The sequence below is a fragment of the Benincasa hispida genome, chromosome 7 (assembly GCF_027475165.1).
Source record: "Benincasa hispida cultivar pf3 chromosome 7, pf3_genome.v1.1, whole genome shotgun sequence".
NCBI classification, from domain to species: domain Eukaryota; kingdom Viridiplantae; phylum Streptophyta; class Magnoliopsida; order Cucurbitales; family Cucurbitaceae; genus Benincasa; species Benincasa hispida.
This window is the reverse complement of record NC_143484.1, coordinates 15,375,903-15,394,777: the sequence shown is the minus strand read 5'-3', so window position 1 is coordinate 15,394,777 and position 18,875 is coordinate 15,375,903. Positions and strand designations below refer to the sequence as shown.

General features: G+C 35.0%; 1 protein-coding gene across 1 annotated transcript; it reads right to left on the bottom strand.

Annotated features, from left to right (window-relative positions):
* Positions 1 to 9,486: 9,486 nt before the first annotated feature.
* UNG (uracil dna glycosylase) lies at positions 9,487 to 17,749 on the bottom strand. Its single transcript, XM_039035472.2, has 5 exons — positions 16,926 to 17,749; positions 16,232 to 16,262; positions 15,244 to 15,379; positions 10,514 to 10,597; positions 9,487 to 9,842 (listed from the first exon to the last, which is right to left on the bottom strand). The coding sequence occupies exons 1-5, from the start codon at positions 17,706 to 17,708 to the stop codon at positions 9,776 to 9,778; spliced, it is 1,101 nt and encodes a 366-aa protein (XP_038891400.2). The 5' UTR covers positions 17,709 to 17,749; the 3' UTR covers positions 9,487 to 9,775.
* Between the last annotated feature and the right edge of the window lie 1,126 nt (positions 17,750 to 18,875).

The window sequence follows — 18,875 nt, the reverse complement described above, 5'->3', positions numbered from 1 at the left end:
TAAGACCGGACCACGAAATGATTAGTCTCTTTATATAACACCATTAATAATAGAGACTTACATTTCACTAGGATGACCATAGGTGACATGACCTGAATCCTGAGTGAGTTGTGAACTTCTGCTCATGAAGGCGGTCCTTTGATTTGTATGGGTGAGAGTGGCCAGATTGCCAACTCAACAAGCCTACCATTTTAAGAATTTGTCTGACTGGGAAGCTGGGAACACAACTACACGAAATAGAATTCACTTCTTCCTCAATGCAGGGGCAAGTAGATAAATTGCTCCCTTAAAGGCTGATTTTGGGGCTTGAACATAGTGGTCACACCCTCTCCTGGCCCGAGAGGGACTTGATCATAGTTGGACTATGACTTATTGTTCATTAGAGGGATCAGTGGTACTTAAGGAGTAAGATGTAACTACAGGGGCAAAATAGTTTTTTTTTTTTTTTTTTTTTTTGCCTAGCTATACTTTCGAGCAATATGTGAGGGGTCATCGCAATGTTGATTGGTTATATCCAATGGACACAGAAATTTATCTGTAGCGTGAAGAGTGCTGCTGTCGGTTTTTAGTGGAATGACCGGTAGTTAACGGATGTTGGGTAATTTAATTAAAGAGTTTAATTAATTATCTGAGTACCGTTGGAGCTTCAATCTACAGGTTAATAAGATCCCCTCTATAGATCAACATGGATTTAATTGAGAATTAATTTTGGATTAATTTGAAATGTTCAATTTTGATATATGATATAATTAATTGAATTAATTATATATGATATAATTAATTGAATTAATTATATATATGTGATATAATTAAAATAATGTATTTGATACATTATAATATAAGGTATTATGAGAGGAATTTGAATATGATTCAAATACTAATTATATGAATGAGATTCATGTAATTAATTTAATATAAATATGATTTATATTAAATACCATAAATAAGTTGAGAGAAATTAAATATTTGAATATGATTCAAATATCAATTATATGAATGAGATTCATATAAGTGAATTTAATATAAATGTGATTTATATTAAATATCATGTATGGTTGAGAGAAAATACATTTATAGGTTAGTATTTGATACAATATGTAACTATAGATTATGTGTTATATGAGATATAACATATAGGTTATATACATATAATAAGGTTGTTATTATATGTATAATTATTATTAATTTAATTTTATCAAATTAATATTAATTAATTAAAGAGAGTGTCAGACCGCAGTAGTTATCAACCATTTTGCTAACACTTACTACTTAATAACTCTAGCGAAAATAATCTGATACCAATATGTAGTCTCATACACTGCAGCTGCCTCTATGGCCAAAAACATTAAGTATTGAACACAAAACATTTACAGAGATTACATTACAAGTCTCATAAGTCCTGACACCCAAACTCTTAGTCCTTACATGAACAACTATAACATGTGTACAATATTTAAAGTAACATCTAGCTAATAGGTTACAATAACTCTTGTCTTTGAGTGGTAGAGCAGATGCAGAGCTACTTTGAGGATTTGACCGCTACTTGAGGAAAAGAAAAACATTTGAAAATAGGGTGAGCTTGCTAGCCCAGTGAATGACTTAAGAAAGAAAACTGATTCTTATGCATAAGTCTCAATAAAGAGATCGTATTGAAATATAAATCTTTACAGTAACTTTGTACTGCAATATAAACATTTTCCAAGCATAAAACATGTAAAGTTGTTTTCATCATAAAACATTAAACTGTTACTTAGTTGAGAATAACCCTGTTGTGGTTAAATCCCAACGTCAACTGCTTAGTCAAGAGAGAACCCTTTTGTTCAATCTCTGACTTAGTCAAGAGAGAACCCTTTTGCTCAATCTCTGACTTTAACTACCTACGTGCACGTGATTATAACTAAGTATCGTCATACCTTAGGTACTTCTACTCAAATACCTTCTCAAATGTCCCTCAGTATCGAGCTTCAAGTAAAATTAGTCATACTATGACTTTCTCTTTAAAGTATGTAAAGCAGAATGCATAGAAAACATGACTTTAAAGGTACTAACACATGTTTTGTGTATTTAAACACACATAAATAGTTTTTCAATAAACTTTCTTACATGGCATGCGTTTAAAACATAACTCATGGTTTGCTTGGAAACTACTTTGTAGAACTAGCTAGCATGAGAATAATCTTTCTTAAAACATGGTAAATATTTAGTCACTCACAACTTTTAGAATTACTCCTCAAGGATCGATATGCTTCTAACACTGGTGTCAATCCTGTGGACACAAAAGCATATATTTAGCTACTAGCATTGGTCTCCCTTTTGATACTAACTTTTAAGTAAGCCTTATGTTTAGCCTTCATCTAGAAGACTTTCACTCAACGCATAACTTTCTATAGGTTTAGCACTTAGAAATTTCCTTGAGACTTTGGCTCTTGCAATGCTTCCAACCGCTCCTCACAAATGCAACCCACTTGTATAACTAACACTTTACTCTAAGTGTTCCTTCAACTGCACATGTTCGTCCACAAGGCTACTTATGCATCCAAGACTTCAATGCAAGCTTTCCTTAACCCACACAGCAGGTGCAACACATAGGATTGCTCAGCCCTTGGTCTGTCTGAGTGTTTTACTTTGAGCTGCCAGCTTACTCAACCCAAGCAGCTGCCTGCTTGTTCATGAAATTCCAAATTCAACTTACGAAATTAATACCTCAAATTCTAGAGCTCATCTCAAGGCATTTCCTTCTACAAACATGTTAATAATTGTCTCGTAAAGCTTACCTTAAAATTTCAGCTTCAAAATCCTCATGGTTTGTCCTAGACACTCAATTCTTTATCGACGGCCCAGATTCACCCGAGAACAGAACCTTTGGTCACTTTTTCCCTTCTCCAGCCTTATTTCAGTGAGAACTTCTTCCGACAGTGTCACCTCTAAAATTAGACTCTCAGAGCTTTCTAACGACACCAAGATCTCTCAATTTTCACAGAGGAATTGATCAAACTGATCTTTTGAAGTTCAGCCTCCCTTTTTATACTGATTTCCACCGCTTACCATTAAAGCTTAGCATGATACCGTCAACTTAAATGGAGTTAAATCTATTGCTTAGGACAGCTATTGCCCTTAATCAGTGGTTAACACTAATCAACGCATGCTTCAATTGTTTAGCTCACCGTCCATTGTGCAGCTCATCGTTCAGTGATTCTCTCGCTGTGGCTTATCACCCAATGATCTCGCTCTCACTCATCGTGTAGCACATAGCCTATCGCATAGCTCTCACTTCCGCTCCTCGTGTCGGTCTCGTTGACGCTCATCGTGTAGTGCTGACGCCTATCGTCTAACGCATCACGCCCATCGTTTAGCACTCACGCCTATCGTATAGCGCTATCGTCTAGTGTTGATGCTGATCATGTAGCGTCATCACCTCATCGTTTAGCGCTATCACTTAGTGTCGCACGTAGCTACATGATCATCTAGCGCATCGCTTAGCGTCGCTCATAGCTACACGATCGTCCGCACATCGCTTAGCACCGAACGTAGCTACACAATCATTCGCGCGCGAAACTTCAATGCCCAGCGCCCACGCTCGCGCACATCTGATGTTTCCGCATGCATGCTAACCTCTCAAGACTTGGTTGTCACATGCCTTGTCCAACACATAGCTTTTCTTCTCTCGGCCACACTTTGGCTTCCTTAAATTCCCAACTAACCTCTCAAATGAGTAAGGCCAATGCCCTTGACTCAATTCCAACGCCTAACACAAGGCCAACGCATGGGCAAACACTTAGCCAATTTTTCTAGCTTCACCCGAGAGTCAAGCTTTCAAATGCAAACTTTTCTTCTAACTCTTTACCCTTTTCCCTACAATTAATCATCAATTCTTCACATTAACCTACTCACCATACTGGTCTCAGTAATTAACATACACTAGTAGAGAAATTAGGGCTCGGGGTTTTCAAGGAGTTACAACTCCCTCCTCCTAATTTCTCTCAGCCATGTATGTGGGGTTATAGATGGATGGTGATAGGATTCATCTCCTTCCTTGGTTTTTACTGTGAGAGAAAGGTTCTCTCTAAAAAAAAGAAACATATTGAAGAGAATAGTTCTCTGAAAAGTCTCTCTCCTCCTCTCCATCTCCCTTCCCTCTTCAAGGATTCAAGCAAAGCCCACAACTCTTGCTTGAATCTTTCGTTCCAAAAGAATACAAAGGGTTCTCAAATGGTGGTGTCTCGTTTGGAAAAGGAGATCCATTCGTGATTTGTTCCAGGGATTCTTGAAGAAAGTGTTCTTCGAAGGCAAGGGTTTTTGAAACCCTAAGTTTTCTTTTATTTATTGCATGCTATAATTTTTATGTAAATGCATATCTTTTTCATGTTTTACTGTAAAACTTAAATTCAATGAAAAATGAAAATTGGGTTGATCTTGCTTCCACTCAAGAATCTCTCCTCAGTTAGAGTTCTTTCCATTTGTCCCCCCGACCAACACCAAACTTGTCCTTCATTAAGTGACCAATAACGAATGAACTCGCTTGTAGAGATGTCCAAAAAATCTGTGAGGACAAGGCCCCATGGGGACCCACCCCCAAATACACGGGGAATGGGGGAAGGAATGGGGAATTTTTTTTCCCATTTACAATTCGGGGCTGGGGACGGGGAATAAATTTCCCACTTATAATTCGGGGTTGAGGACGGGGAATATATTCTCTGGCCCCGGCCCCACCCCGACTTTGTATATAAACTATAAATTTTTAATATATATATAAATATATTCATATTAATATTATAAACTTTATTAAGATAATTATGGATGTTTTAATTATTTAAGTTCAAGATTTTTATTACTTTAATTCTTTAGATGTTGTAATATTTAAGATAAGATGCTCTAAATGTTGAATTTTAATTTTTACAAATTATGAGAATTTAGCATTTTAATTATATTTTTTAAATTGCATATGTATTATTGTTTTAATTAGTAAAATTGATAATATTTCACTTAAATGAAAATTTCATTGAAAATGTTTAGAGAATTGTAAAAAAAATATATTTAATTGAAATTTAAAAAAATGTTAGAGAAAAATAAAGGTGAGGAATTTTTCCCCGCGGGGAAATTCGCAGGGACGGGGCCGGGGCCAGGGATAAGGAGGGCTTCCCCGTTCCCGCCCCGTCCCGTGGACATCTCTACTCGTTTGCCTGTGGTCATGATCAATACTTTAATCGAGCATGTGTGATTGGGCATGCATTTTGTGATCTGAAAATACATCTGCCCATTTTAATTGCTCAAGCAGCCCACATACAAGTTAGGTGTGAACACCGAATAATATACAACTTTTTGTTCGATTTTTTAACCCACAGCTCAAATTTGTTCCTAATGGCCAACATTGCTAAGCTTATCTTCACATCACTCTTACTGAAGAAAATTTAACCTACTTCAACTGTATCCCCCAACCCTATGGATGACTGTAGTTGCATGATCAAGTCCCCTATTCTGGCATTACTACTGGATGGTAGTACATTGCACGAATTTCGATGAGGCACACTCCCAACAAAATAACCAAAATCATTTGACAGAATCAGAGTTGGTTGTTTTTCATTCACAATAGAAGGACCATTCCCTAAAACAATGTGGGTTGGTTATTCTTCATTCCCAGCCTCTTCCTCTTCTATCATCAAATTCTCATTTACACATGTCTCGACTTCTTCTATTATCACATTCGGATGCAATACGTTTGCTATATTAACATCGATATTGTCGTTTTCTAGTGAGACACCCAATGGACAAACATCATTCTCATTGACATCCGCTCCACACATGGGTTGGTCTTCTCTCTCTGGGTAATCAAATGTTGCCTCGCAATGAATTTCTTCAATTTCCTCAAGACTTACAAATACCTGCGATCTAGGACAATCATACTCTGAGAGGAGAAATTTAACATCAGCATGATCAATTAAGCATACTGGAGGAGAATCAATATCCATCTTATATGTCACCCTCATTATAATCTTGAACTCTGTCGAACTAACTTGCATGATCTCATATACTAAATTTACTAGTTCATTATACGTCAATATGCTCGGAACTAGCAAACCCTTTAAATGGCCTCCAATATAGCGTTCTTCTGTGTCATCCTATGTACCACCATAATGTAAGAATATATACTTCTCCATCCTTCAAGAAAAATAATACAAAAAAGTGAGCAGTTAGAAAAATTGGTTATTGTTAAATACTCGAGATACTCGATACCCGATACCCATCCCTCAATACTCGGCATTCTTAACTCGATGCTTACTGTTTCATAGCTTTCTCTCCCTTCATCCTTGCTCCACTAGAAGCTACTCGCATGTCTCAGTGCACAAACTCACACTCATTTGTTCTCTTTGCTACATTCATATGTCTCACAGAATGTCAGAAAAGTAAAAAACGTGAGCAAAAACTGAGAAAAAAACTAGCACATTTACTTACTTAAGGTGTGAGACAATATAGTGAAATGATCTTACTACATTTATAACTTGATTTCTGTCATGAAAAATAGGTTTTGTGAAGTGGGTTTTTTAGAGGAAAAAAGAGCTCGATTTTCTCTTTTATGTTTCAATTATGTTTGTTCTTAGTTAATTAAAAAAAAAATACTTCACATTTCAAGAAATTGATTTGAAAGAATAGTGAGAATTGTTAGAAAATTTTCCAATTTGTGTATTTTTGTACATAAGCATTAACTACAGCGCCAGTCCTCCGACGGGCGCAGACAATTCAAAATGATCGAGTATACATTAATTGAGTATCGAGTACAAAGGGCTATGATCAAGTATACACATGTCAATTGCACACATATCGAGTGACCATGCATCCAGGTATCGAGTGATCGTGCATCCAGGATTGTGTGACGATAATTGAGGATCGAGTAACGAGCTATTGAGGATTAAATTCCTTGAAAGTGACAGGTACTCGAGGTGCATCTCAGGAGAGAAGTGGTAAAATCACACATGGATGACATCAGCAAAATGTCACTTTCCATTACTTTTTCTACACGTGGTCATTTTTCATTTGGGCCTCCCAATTGAAGCCATCCATACAAAAAACTATCTAATTTTCCCAACCTAAAACTAAGTAGCATATTTTTAAAAAGCTCACTGTCCTAATCCAAAACTAAAAGAAAAAATAATAATAATAAAAGACCAAAACCTAGAATCATCTAATCTCCATTTTCACGTTTGAGTCCCCACAATGTCTATAAAATGTAACACACTTGAATATCTTCAACACTTCATCGAAGAAGTTTTTTTTTTTTATCTTCGTATTTCTCCATCTAATCTTCTTCTTCTTCTCTGATCAATCTAAATCCCTTTTCTATTGCATTCTCTCTCTCTCTCTCTCTTTTTTTTTTTTTTTTTGGAAGAGATTCTATTGCATTTTATTGACTATTGTACTTCAATATCTCTAATGTTGCTTTTTGTCTTGTATTTCAATGTTTGTATTGTGTTTTATACTATTGTCATTGTCCTGACATTTTATGACTTTTCGTGGATTTAGTGGATTACATTTAGTATCATTATGTTAATTTACCTATATCTAGATTTTTTTAAAGAAAAAAAGTACCTTTAACGTATCAATATCCTAATTTTTTTATAAATTGAAGTATCGGCGTATCTTATCGTATCCGTATCTTGTATCTGTGTCTATGCTTCATAGTATTTATGTAACCTCCACAACATTGAAAGCCATAATCAGCCACTACTCAAATGTAACCCTAAAAGCTATTAAAACACTTCAAATATGAAATTTACATGATAATTTGAAACTCTATTAGCCAACCAAGTTTTGTAACCTGGCTCGGTTTAAAATAAAGCTCCACTTGAAGTAGTTTGAAGAGTAGTTTCATTAACTAATCTTTAACCATCACTAAATGAAGCTTGAGATAAACTTGAGTTCATTATTCGATGCTATTTGGTGGAACTTAATTTCATTTAATATATGACACGAATTAACTTGAGTTCATAATAAACAAAAATTCTAAGCGTATTTAATGCAAGTTCATCGCGAAGCTATTGGCATTCATAGCAAGAACTTTGTGGTTGAAGATCCTGTTGTTAATGTCCAATTAGAGATTCCAAATCAAAGCTATAAAAGAAAAATGTACAAGCCATTTAAGAGAGAATAGGTTTCCTAGATATAGTGAGATACCTGTTCATATAGTTTTTTTAATCAACAATTGTTCGATAAAAGATTGAACCATCGACCTTCCAACGATGATCAATTTGTTCTCCATTGTTATGCTTGTGTTTTGCTTGAATTGATGATTTACGTTAAATCTCTTATTAGTTTCTTTTGTATTTTAAATTCCTAGTTTTAAATAGAGAATTGTAGTATTGTATTCATTAACTTTGATTCTTAAGAAAGATTTAAGATAGACAAACCAATTTGAACATTCATCAAATAGAATAAAAATAAAATATTTTATATATATATTATATATAAATATAGTGACCTTCATGTGCATTGATAAATTTGTAATTTTGGGGAAGAAAGACATACTTGCAAACATGACAAACTTGCAAACAAAGAAAAAGAACATTGATGTAGTGTAACATGAACTTAATACTTTAGTATTCAGAAAAGGGCCAAAGAAGGCAAATAATAAGAGGAGCAATTTACCTTTTGGGTTGAAACTTTCCAAATGACCACCAATGTTTTGGGCTGAAACTTTCTTGATGGTTAGGTAGCCCAAAACTCGAAGGTGCAAATCGTGAGACAAACTATTAGAGAACCTAGACAAACCACCACGAGAAAGGCAAAAGCTAGAAGAAACTCGAAAGATATGCTTGAAAAGAGACAATACTCCCAAGTCAAAACCTATTAAGCCCAAATCCAACAAATTTATCCTTAAAACCTCACCTAGGGAGTGGGAGCTAATTTTATGGGTCATTTGGACCAAGAGCCACAAGCTCAAAAGAGCATAACCTTAGGGGCGTAATTGGAATATAACACTCCCGTAAGGCCAAAGTGCAAGAAACAAGTCAAGGGAAGAAAAGACCAAGGAGAGTTATTGGACTGAGTGACCCAATAAGCCCACCTCAACCTTGGAAGCCGAGTTTGATGTCATCCACTTCCACTTCACAGGGACCCATTTCCTATGGGTCACAGTATAAACGTGATTGACCCAAATCAACATCCTTTAGTCCTTTTTGAATTAGGAACCCTAAGGTTCACTCTCTATATAAGAGATCATGGAATCACAAAAAACAAGTTGTTCTTCCTACTATTAGCTTACTTTGACCGGACTTGAGCATCAAAGGTTCTATGTCAAGCACAACATCAATATTCTTTTTCTTTGTTTGCAAATCGTCTTTCTTCTTCAAAATTATATATTTATTATTCAAAACCTACAAAGGTCAAGTGAGTCTTCTTGTCAAGTTTTTGCATCAGCATAAGACCTAAAATGGAACCTTTTACACGATAGGATTGAGACCAAAAAAATTAGGTACCACGAGATATCTAGCCTGATTTATGCTAACCACTAGTCACCATATTGTAGACCAACTTTCTTCTAATTTTACCCTATTTCATCAGAAAGAAGGGTTCTGTTGCTGCTTTGGAATAAATATCAAACAGCAGGAATAAACACAGTAATACAAAAGTGGTAAATGATGGACATCTCGACAATTAAACCACAGAGATTCGACAATTAAAAACCCAACAAAAAGCCATCGATCAAGCAGATCCGAGCATGACTAGGGATTTGGAAGCATATCCACAAAAAAATGAACTTCAATGGTTCAAGCAGGTGTTTGGATCAAAGTTGCCAGTCTATGGAGGCAGTACCTAGTTCTTTGAGAAGCACGTTTGTTCGAGAAAAATGCCTGTTGAAAATACAAAGTTGGCGGTAAACAAACTAAAAATTTGAAGGGAAATGAAAAAGCACCCATCTGAATAGCTTCATACTAGTGAATTACATAAACATTTAATCTCTTACGATAATAAACTTCACCAACCTTACAAAATTGTCTATGTTCGAGATATGGACTACAAAACTTAAGGAAAAAGCCAAAAGGGTAAATGAGAGTTCGGTATGATACTTGAGAACAAACACTTTTAAGTGACATTTTATCTATAAACAACTATGTTCCAAAAGTGCTTTTGAGTATTTTGAGGGTTCTTTTTGTCTTTTTGATAAAAATAAGTATTTTGAGAATTCTTTTCGGTCATTTTTTTACTATGAAATCAAAAGTAGATATAAATATTTTTCACAATTCAGAAAAGTCCTACCAAATTCATGCTCCGACTATAATAACAAAGAAAAAAATTGAGCAAAAACATGCTCCAATCATAGAAGTTTGATTTAGAGAGAAAGCAGAGAACCAAGTGAATTGTATATACATAAAATACGAAGTTGCAAACTGACAATAAAATGTTGTTACTGTGAGATCTATACTGAAGGGAAATAATAACGTACAAAAGTTTAGCAAATCCCAGTTGATATACGAAAGTAAGGTTTAAAAATTTTCTTATGAAATTAAATGATGAAACTAACCTGCAACCAAAGAAGCCTCTGCTAGCAGACAAACCAGAAGGATGCGCTGCTTTGAGAATGTGATGTTTTTTCTCATCAATTAACCTGTTCATATATCAGATTTTAAGTTAAGTAGGATGCCATTGCCCCGCAAAGAATTAAATCCCTTTGATGATGCTCTCGTTAGTTTTATCAAGATAATAGAACCTAAGCTAGCAAAGTAAATGAAAGTCGCACTATGTTGATTTTAAAACTCAGCAAAACTATGTTTTCCCAAATAGTTTCCTGTACTTCACAGGAAAATTTTACTCAGAAGCTTAGAGTCTGCAAAACAAGATAGGTACCAAGTGACTACTTAGGTAAAGTATTCACAACACATCCCCTCAAATGTAGGTGTGGCATTTACATTTGGATGAGGTTTAATATGTGAGCTATTAATAAGAAATGCAATTGAGAAATGTAAGGAATATTACCCATGGCATATCCACTATAATCTTTAATATAAGTTCATCCTGATGAGTGGTCAGAAATAGAATGAACAGGTTGTTGGAGCAGACAGATTTTGGGATTTAGTTTTTGAGAGTGTCCTCCTAGCCTCTCAAAGTACTTCAATCATATATTTTCCTTTCTAATTTGATAATAGTTTTTATTAATTTCTACAACTGTCCTATCATATTGGTACTAAAGCATTCAATCTTTGAGAATTCAGAGTCTAGGAGAATATTGCTAACAATGCATAACATTTTGGAAGAAATGATGAGTGAAACTGTAGCAATGCTTGATGGCCTCTTGAATCTTCAGGTTCCTTCACAGTCAAGTCTATCAAATCATTAGTCTTCTTCTTCTTGATGGATAATGACTTATTAGAGCATCATAGAAGACAGCATCCAAAGAAAATAAATATTCCTGCTTGGATTATGCTTAATGGAAGTCTCAATTCAGCTGAAAGCCTGAAACCTTACAAAGGAAGAATCCCACACATCTTCTTCTTTGGCTGTTTATACTCTAACAATGCTGAAGTCAATCACTTCAGGTCTCAATTCAGCTATAATATGGTGACTAGTGGTTGAGAGATTCTCTTGCTTTAAAACAAAGAAAACCTTACAAACGTTTGTGATTGACTTCAGTTTGTTTTCTTTGTTTTAAAGCAAGAGAATCTCTCAACCACATCTTCTTTGGCTGTTTATACTCTAACAATGCTGGTTTTTATTATTTGACCTCTTCAACCTCAGTTGGGTTTTCTCAGAATCTTCAAGGGGAAGTATGCTCTAGCTTTTGTGTGGGACTAAGTGGAATTTCCAAGCTTGTTTAATTTGGGTGAATGTTCAGGTCATCCTTTCTGAGATATGGTTGGAAAGAAATCAGTGCATTTTTCAAAGCTCTTCTCAAAACTCGTGTTCAATTCAATTTGGCTTGTTTAAAGGCAACTTCTTGGCATTCTCTTTCCAAATCTTTTGACGGGTTCTCAATTCGAGACATATAGCATGCCCGGAATGCTTTTATTGTGCCCTTTTAATTTTGTATTGTGTTTTTGCATTTGGTCTGCCATGTTACTTTCTAAGACTTTTTTGTTCTTGGTTTCTTCTTGGATTCCCAAGCATCGGTCTCTTTTCATTTTCTTAATGAAAAGTTTCGTTTCCTTTCCAAAAAATTTATTTTTGCAGCAATGAGATAGAAGAAAAACTATCAGATGAAAACAGAACTCCAAGATCGGGAAGAGGGGTGACGGTTGTTGGTAATAATCCAAATTCATGTGGGTGATAATCATATTAGAGAGGTAAGCACACAGAGTCATACATCCTGAAGATCTTAGAGTTTAGGGAGGATATCAGGAATCAATTTGCTGCTGAATATCAAAGACAAAGATGCGCAAAAGAAGACTCTTGGCCAATGAACCAACGGAACCACAAAGCAGCTAAAAACCAACGCACCTAATAGCATGCAGGAATTGCAAAGTTTTCTTACTCCTCTGATCCAACTGTTTTTATAATGCAGAGAATTTGTGATTAGGTCAAATCCATGGCCAAGAAAGAGAAATTCATCCCAAAAGTTGAGAGAACACTCTAAAAACAAAGCTTATTTCAAAATAATATTCGATAGCTTCCATACAATCCTAAAACATGGCTATTTATGGTCCTAAGTATGTAACATCTCATCCTACATCGTTCACCTGACCTAAAAACAAGATTCGTCCTCGAGTTCAAGGTGACAAAAATGAAAACTACCTTCATAGCTCTTTTGACTTTGGACTGTGGTGAATTCCAATTGGAAAAATCTTGGCAAAAAAAAATCTTGAATCCAGACTAGAACTAGAATAATACTCCACAAAAATTGCTCAAAGATGAAGTGGAAATGAGGCTTTGAGTGACTGACCAATTAATAGGCCCAATGCCATAGTCACCATGGTCTCACTTAGGTTTACGTTTAAAAAAAAAACACCTTCTGTTTGCAATTCTTTGCATCAGCGCCATAGTATATTCACTTTCTTCTTTTCTTTGTCACAATGTACCCCCTGGATGATGTTGACCCGGGATAAGCCTTCCTCTCCGATAAACTAGTATCCTCCAACGGCTACAACATTCAAAACAGAGCCCTATGACAAAGCTATGGCAGCAAAATCTTCCCCCTCAAACAATCCACAACATCTGGCATCCTATGCCCCTGTCTAAAATATCATGTATTAACAAATGAACCAACATCGTCCAATGAAGATACAGCATCTAACAAATCCACAACAATTAAAACAGCGATTAAAACAGATCTCCCCTATGAAGCCTAACAACAAAGGTTTCCCCTTCTGACACTGCTGTAACCGCTGACATGGTGTGCCCTTGTTCGACATCGTCATTGCTTTCAATTCCTCTTCATCTTTGACTTCCTCGACCACTTGTCGTTTCTGACTTTCTCTTCAACTTCCTCATCTTTTCCAGTATCTTTTTCTTCAACTTTGGTTATAATATAACTGTCGTCTACTTCAATTTTTTCATATCACTATCTTCTGCTTCTGTTAGGAACCAAGGTAGTATGGAATGCCTTTGTCCCACATTGATTAGAATGGGATGACCAATGTGGTACTTAAGTGGCTTGGCTCTCCCACCCCAATAGCTAGCTTTTGGGGTGTGGTTCCCCAAGGTGCTTAAATACCTATTTGTTAGGAACCAAGGTAGTATAGGATGCCTTTGTCTCACATTGATTAGAATGGGAATGTGGTACTTAAGTGGCTTGGCTCTCCCACCCCATTAGCTAGCTTTTGGGGTGCGGTTCTCCAAGATGCTTAAATACCTAATAACAGTATCAGAGTTGTTCTTTCTTGGGAGTATTGTTTCTACTATGAATCGAGGTCAGAGGCTAGAATCAGTGTTGTTGGAGATAGAAGGAGACATGAAGGCAATACAACAAAAGAATCAAGAAGTCTCAGCGAAGAGACAAAGAAAGAAAAGAAAGAAGACTAGCAGCTATCAAAGCGGAGAAAGAAGAATTGACAAAGAAAAGGTCAGAGAAACAAGAAATGGTTATTACTGGAGTTGAACCTGAAATTCCCAGTGAGCTTCCAGTGGAATGCTTATTTGTGGAGGGATCTTCCTGAATGTTGAAAGGCATCAATGAAGGAGTGGTGCTTCTTCCAACAAGTTTCGTTGAGAGAAAATGGACCGAAGATAGAAGAGATGCGGCCGAGAGAAACAAAAAGAAATAGTAACAAGATAATACTCAACACATTCTAGAGGTCTGAGAAATCCTCTCCCAAATTCTCAATTAGGAAATCCTCACATAAAATTCTCCATACCTTCCTCTCAACCCATTCCCTCTATTTATAACTAAAAGACCCTAACAAACCTAATAGCTAATTACTAATATACCCTCCGAATAACTATATTAATATTCTACTAATAATCCTAATATTACCATAACCAGGGGTCTTGCAGCTTCTTCATCACTGTCATTTACTTCCTCCCTACCCTCGCAATCTTCATGTCCAACGTTGTATTTTATTTGACTAATTTGGCTGGAGTTTGCTAATGGTATTTAGAGAGCATCTAATTGTTGCAAAGTTTTTGAGGTTCTCTATCTACAAAATTAGTTGAGTGAGTGTGGTTCTTATATATATGTATATATATATATATATATATATTAATATATTGGTTCAAATGGTTACGAATATTTGGATAGTGTATGATGATATTGGGTTGATAATATGAACGTAAGGAAGGTGAAGTGGAAGTATATGGTGTTGGTAAAAACCTAGACAAAGTAGAAAATTTTAAGTAGACAGTCTATGATCGATGTTGGGATCTTTGTCCATTGTAGATGGTTTTGTACCTTTCCAAAAAATCTCCAAGGACTCTCATACCAATTGATGGAGTGGAATTGTGATTTGCTAAATCATAACCAAACAAGAGAAACTCATCCCAAAATCTGAGAGAACACTGTCTAAGAACAAAATGTTATTTAGTTGTAAAAGAAGTTCTACTTCAAAAGCTTCCTTACAATCCTAAAAGGTGGCCATTTGCAGCCTTCCAATAAAATATACAAACAAAGGATTAAATCCAAAATATTAATGAAACACTAGTAAATCTAAAAGTTAACAAAAATGCATAATATATGCAAAACATTTAATCAAAGGTAACTGATTTTATTTTTTCAAAAAGAAAAATCAAAAGGTTGCTGTTTATATTTGATTCTGTAATTTTGGTTCTTCCTCAAGTCATGCACTCCCTGTTAGAACTAATATCATACGATAGAAGTAGAAGTACCTCAACTTTGCTTGCGCAGAGTTCCCCCAAAGTAGAAAGACAATCCCTTCTTTCTTTTGTGATATTGTCTTGATGACAGCATCAGTGAATTGTTCCCATCCTTTCTTAGCATGAGAATTGGCTTGATGCTTTCGAACTAAACCGGTAAAACCAAAATATTAATCAATACGTAAATGCAGGAAGCATGTATTGTTACCTAAAAATAGAAGAATGTAGAACTCTTATTGATGAATTTTTTTTTTTTTTTGGAACTCTTATTAATGATTGACACTCATGAGATAGAACAAGAAACTTCACCCTTTAAAGTGTTCCTCCTCAAGCAGTTAAGTCCATTGAGTGTCTATGCAAAGTCTTGTTTTCCGTTTGTTTTCAGTTGTTAGTTTGGTTATAGCAATCTTGGAAAGGGCACTTTGACTTTCTTCGGATCTGATGTTGGTTTTTTATGATGGCTATTTTGGGAACTGGAGCATTAGGTAGCTTGTTGCTTCCATCACAGTAATCTTATGTTACAAGTTTAAAAAGTTCTTTTTTAAAGATCACCCATTTTGCAGCTTGCTTTATCTTATCCTAGGAAAAGGTGTGCAGTTTTTAAGAGCAAGTTTGGTAAGATAATAAATTTGCTTCAGTCGTTGCTAATCTCAGCTCCAAGAGCTAGCTTCTAGCTTTGAAGATATGGCTATCTATCAGCGTTGTGGCTCTTTGTGACGGTTTGGTGATGTTTGATGAGTTTTTGGTTCAATGTGGTAGATGCTGCTGATGGCATTAAAGTTTGCTATTATTCTTTGGAGCTGGACATTTAAACTGTTGTTTAGCTATTGCAAAGCTTTTTAGATTGTCAACAGTTACTCACGATAAAATATTTGTTTAAAAACAACCACAGAGAGAAAAACAAAGCATTTTGCATAATACCTTCACCATTACTATACTGTTTTAAAAAATAGTAGACTGGAAAAAGGTGTGAAACTTCAGGTGGAAAGAAGAATATTACCTGAGAGAACAGTATTCAGCAACAAGACTCCCTACAATGTATATAAAAATCATTTTAGATAATAGAATAATGAAAGAGACACTAGATTCACTTCAAATACATTCTAGCAAAATAAGTTCTTCAGAAAATAACTAATCATGCATCTTTCCATGCAGAAAAATCTCCCGGATTGATAAACTTATCCTACGAAGCCATACATGCCAATATTCATAAGAGTAATGTCATGACAAACCTCACTTAGAATGTTTTGCCAATAATAACAACACAATATCTCAACTTAGAGAAGTCACCTAGTAGCAACCCAAATTCTCGACTTGTTAACAAGTTTTTTAAAAACATAATAATAATAAATAAATTGAAACCAGCTTAGCTTATTAGTTGTCTTCAGAAGTAATATTTTTAATTAAAGAAAAGGCATTCCATATCAGAAAATATTTCCTCATTCCCTTATCGATCACCAAAATCACAACCTAGTGATGAACCATATCCATTATATAATCCATCTGTTCCAAACCAATTTTCACATAACTTTCATCTAATAATAAATAAGAAGACATGTACGCCATATACTTTTAACCAATGGTAGGTAGCATTGCAGCACTAAAATATTGACAAGACCAATATATTAGAAGTAGCTACATTTAAGTATGCATATCTAAGTCTACAGAATAAAGAAAATGAGAGACAAAAACACCTGAACAGCCCATTTCTCGAGATTTCCATGGGATGGGATGGAACAACCAAGATCATCCTTCAGTTCCTTGAATATGTTGAGAAGACTAGATGGGATTTTAACACCCTCAGGAACAGAAAATGAAAGACCCATAGCTTGACCAGGCCCATGATAAGGATCTTGACCAAGAATAACGACTTTGACCCTATCAAAAGGGGTAGAATTCAGAGCATTAAAGATCAAAGATGGAGGAGGATAAATCGGGACACCACTGCTGCAAATCTCCGTCTGTACAAATTTGCAAAGATTAACAGCATAGGGCTTCTCAAACTCTCCTGGAAGGGCTTCGAACCATGTTTCCTCCACCAAAAGATCCTCCAACTTCATACATCCGTTCTCCCATTTGGAAACCCTATCTGAGACAATTTTCAGATTGCGCTTCGATCTGGCCATCCATTTGTTGGTTTCCATGCGGGATTTCTGAGCGGCAGACATGTCGATGGAGAAGGAAGCCAATGTGAGCTCTGAATCGCATTTCTCGTCCGTGGTTGCCAGGGTTTTCAATGTCTGTGAGGTTTTTAAGCGTTTGGAAAGCGCTGGCTGGAAAATGTCGATTAGGGTTCTGGTTTTGGATGAGAGTGAAGCTGAGGAAGAAGCCATTTTCGGTCTGGTTGCTCGAGCTTGGTCGACTGGAGTGGGAGTGTGCTTCAATGGCGGGAACCAATGGAGAATCCCGCTAAAAGCTTTCCTCTCTCCACGCTGGTTTGAAATTTGATCGTATAGGATATGCGTCATTCTGTCCATTTTGACCTTTGTACGGATGACTAAGGGTAGATTGGGCAATGCGAAATAACTCATTAAAATAATGACTAAATTATAATAAACGCTCTAATTTAATCATTCTTTTTTAACGTACCCATATAAAAAAATATATTCTAGAACTTTTAAAAATTATAAAAATATCTTCGAAATTTCAAAAATAATTTAAAAGTGTCGCTGTCGATAGTTTTAGATCGAAATCATTGAAGTTTTATTTCAAAAATATCCTTAAATTTTTAAATGTTCGAAAATTATTCTTAATTTAAAAAAAAAATTAAAAATATCTTCGTTGTTAGTATATGAATAAAAAAATCGTTAATGTCTCATTGCAAAAATAACTTTAAAAATAAAAATAAAAATTTTAAAAATGCTACCAGTAATAATATGGTGATCAATTTGTTTGAAGTTTTCTTAAGTTCGAAAAATGTAATTTTAAAACAAATTATATACATAATAGTCAACAACCAAAATTCTTAACTTACTTATATTTTCTCAAAAACCAACATTTTAAGTTAAAACATAAAGTCCCACAAAATTTTAAAGTCAAAATCTCCCTTTAAAATATACCAAAGCAATAAATATTCAAACAAAAAATGTAATTGTCTATTAATACCCAATTATTAACATACAACTTTGTTAAAACATTTAAATCCCAAAATTTCTTTGTGTTTTTTATTCACTTTCTTCTTATAGTCCATAAATGTGCAATTTTATTTATTTACTTATTTTTTTTATATAAATAAATGTTGACGAAAAGGGGAGTAAGAGGGTATTGAAGAGGGAATGAAGAAAAAAATAGAGAATTAGGACAGTATTAATGGTTTTTGTTCATATAACAGAAAGAGTATTTTTCTTTTACTTTTTTAAAAATTTAAGGGTATTTTTTATACAAAACATTAACGGTTGTCATTTGAAACTAGCGATAAAGGTATTATTTTGAACTCATTTTGGAAGTTTTTAAGGGCATTTTTAAAACTTTTGAAAGTTCAAGTGTATTTTTTGACACAAAATACAGAATTTAGGAGTATTTTATATAATTTAGTCTAAAATGATTTACTAACTTTCTATTACGACATAAAGCACTTAAATCCTAATGCAATGTTTACTTGCATCGCAAATTCCCTTTTGGAAATTAGGGTCGCAGCCACCCAA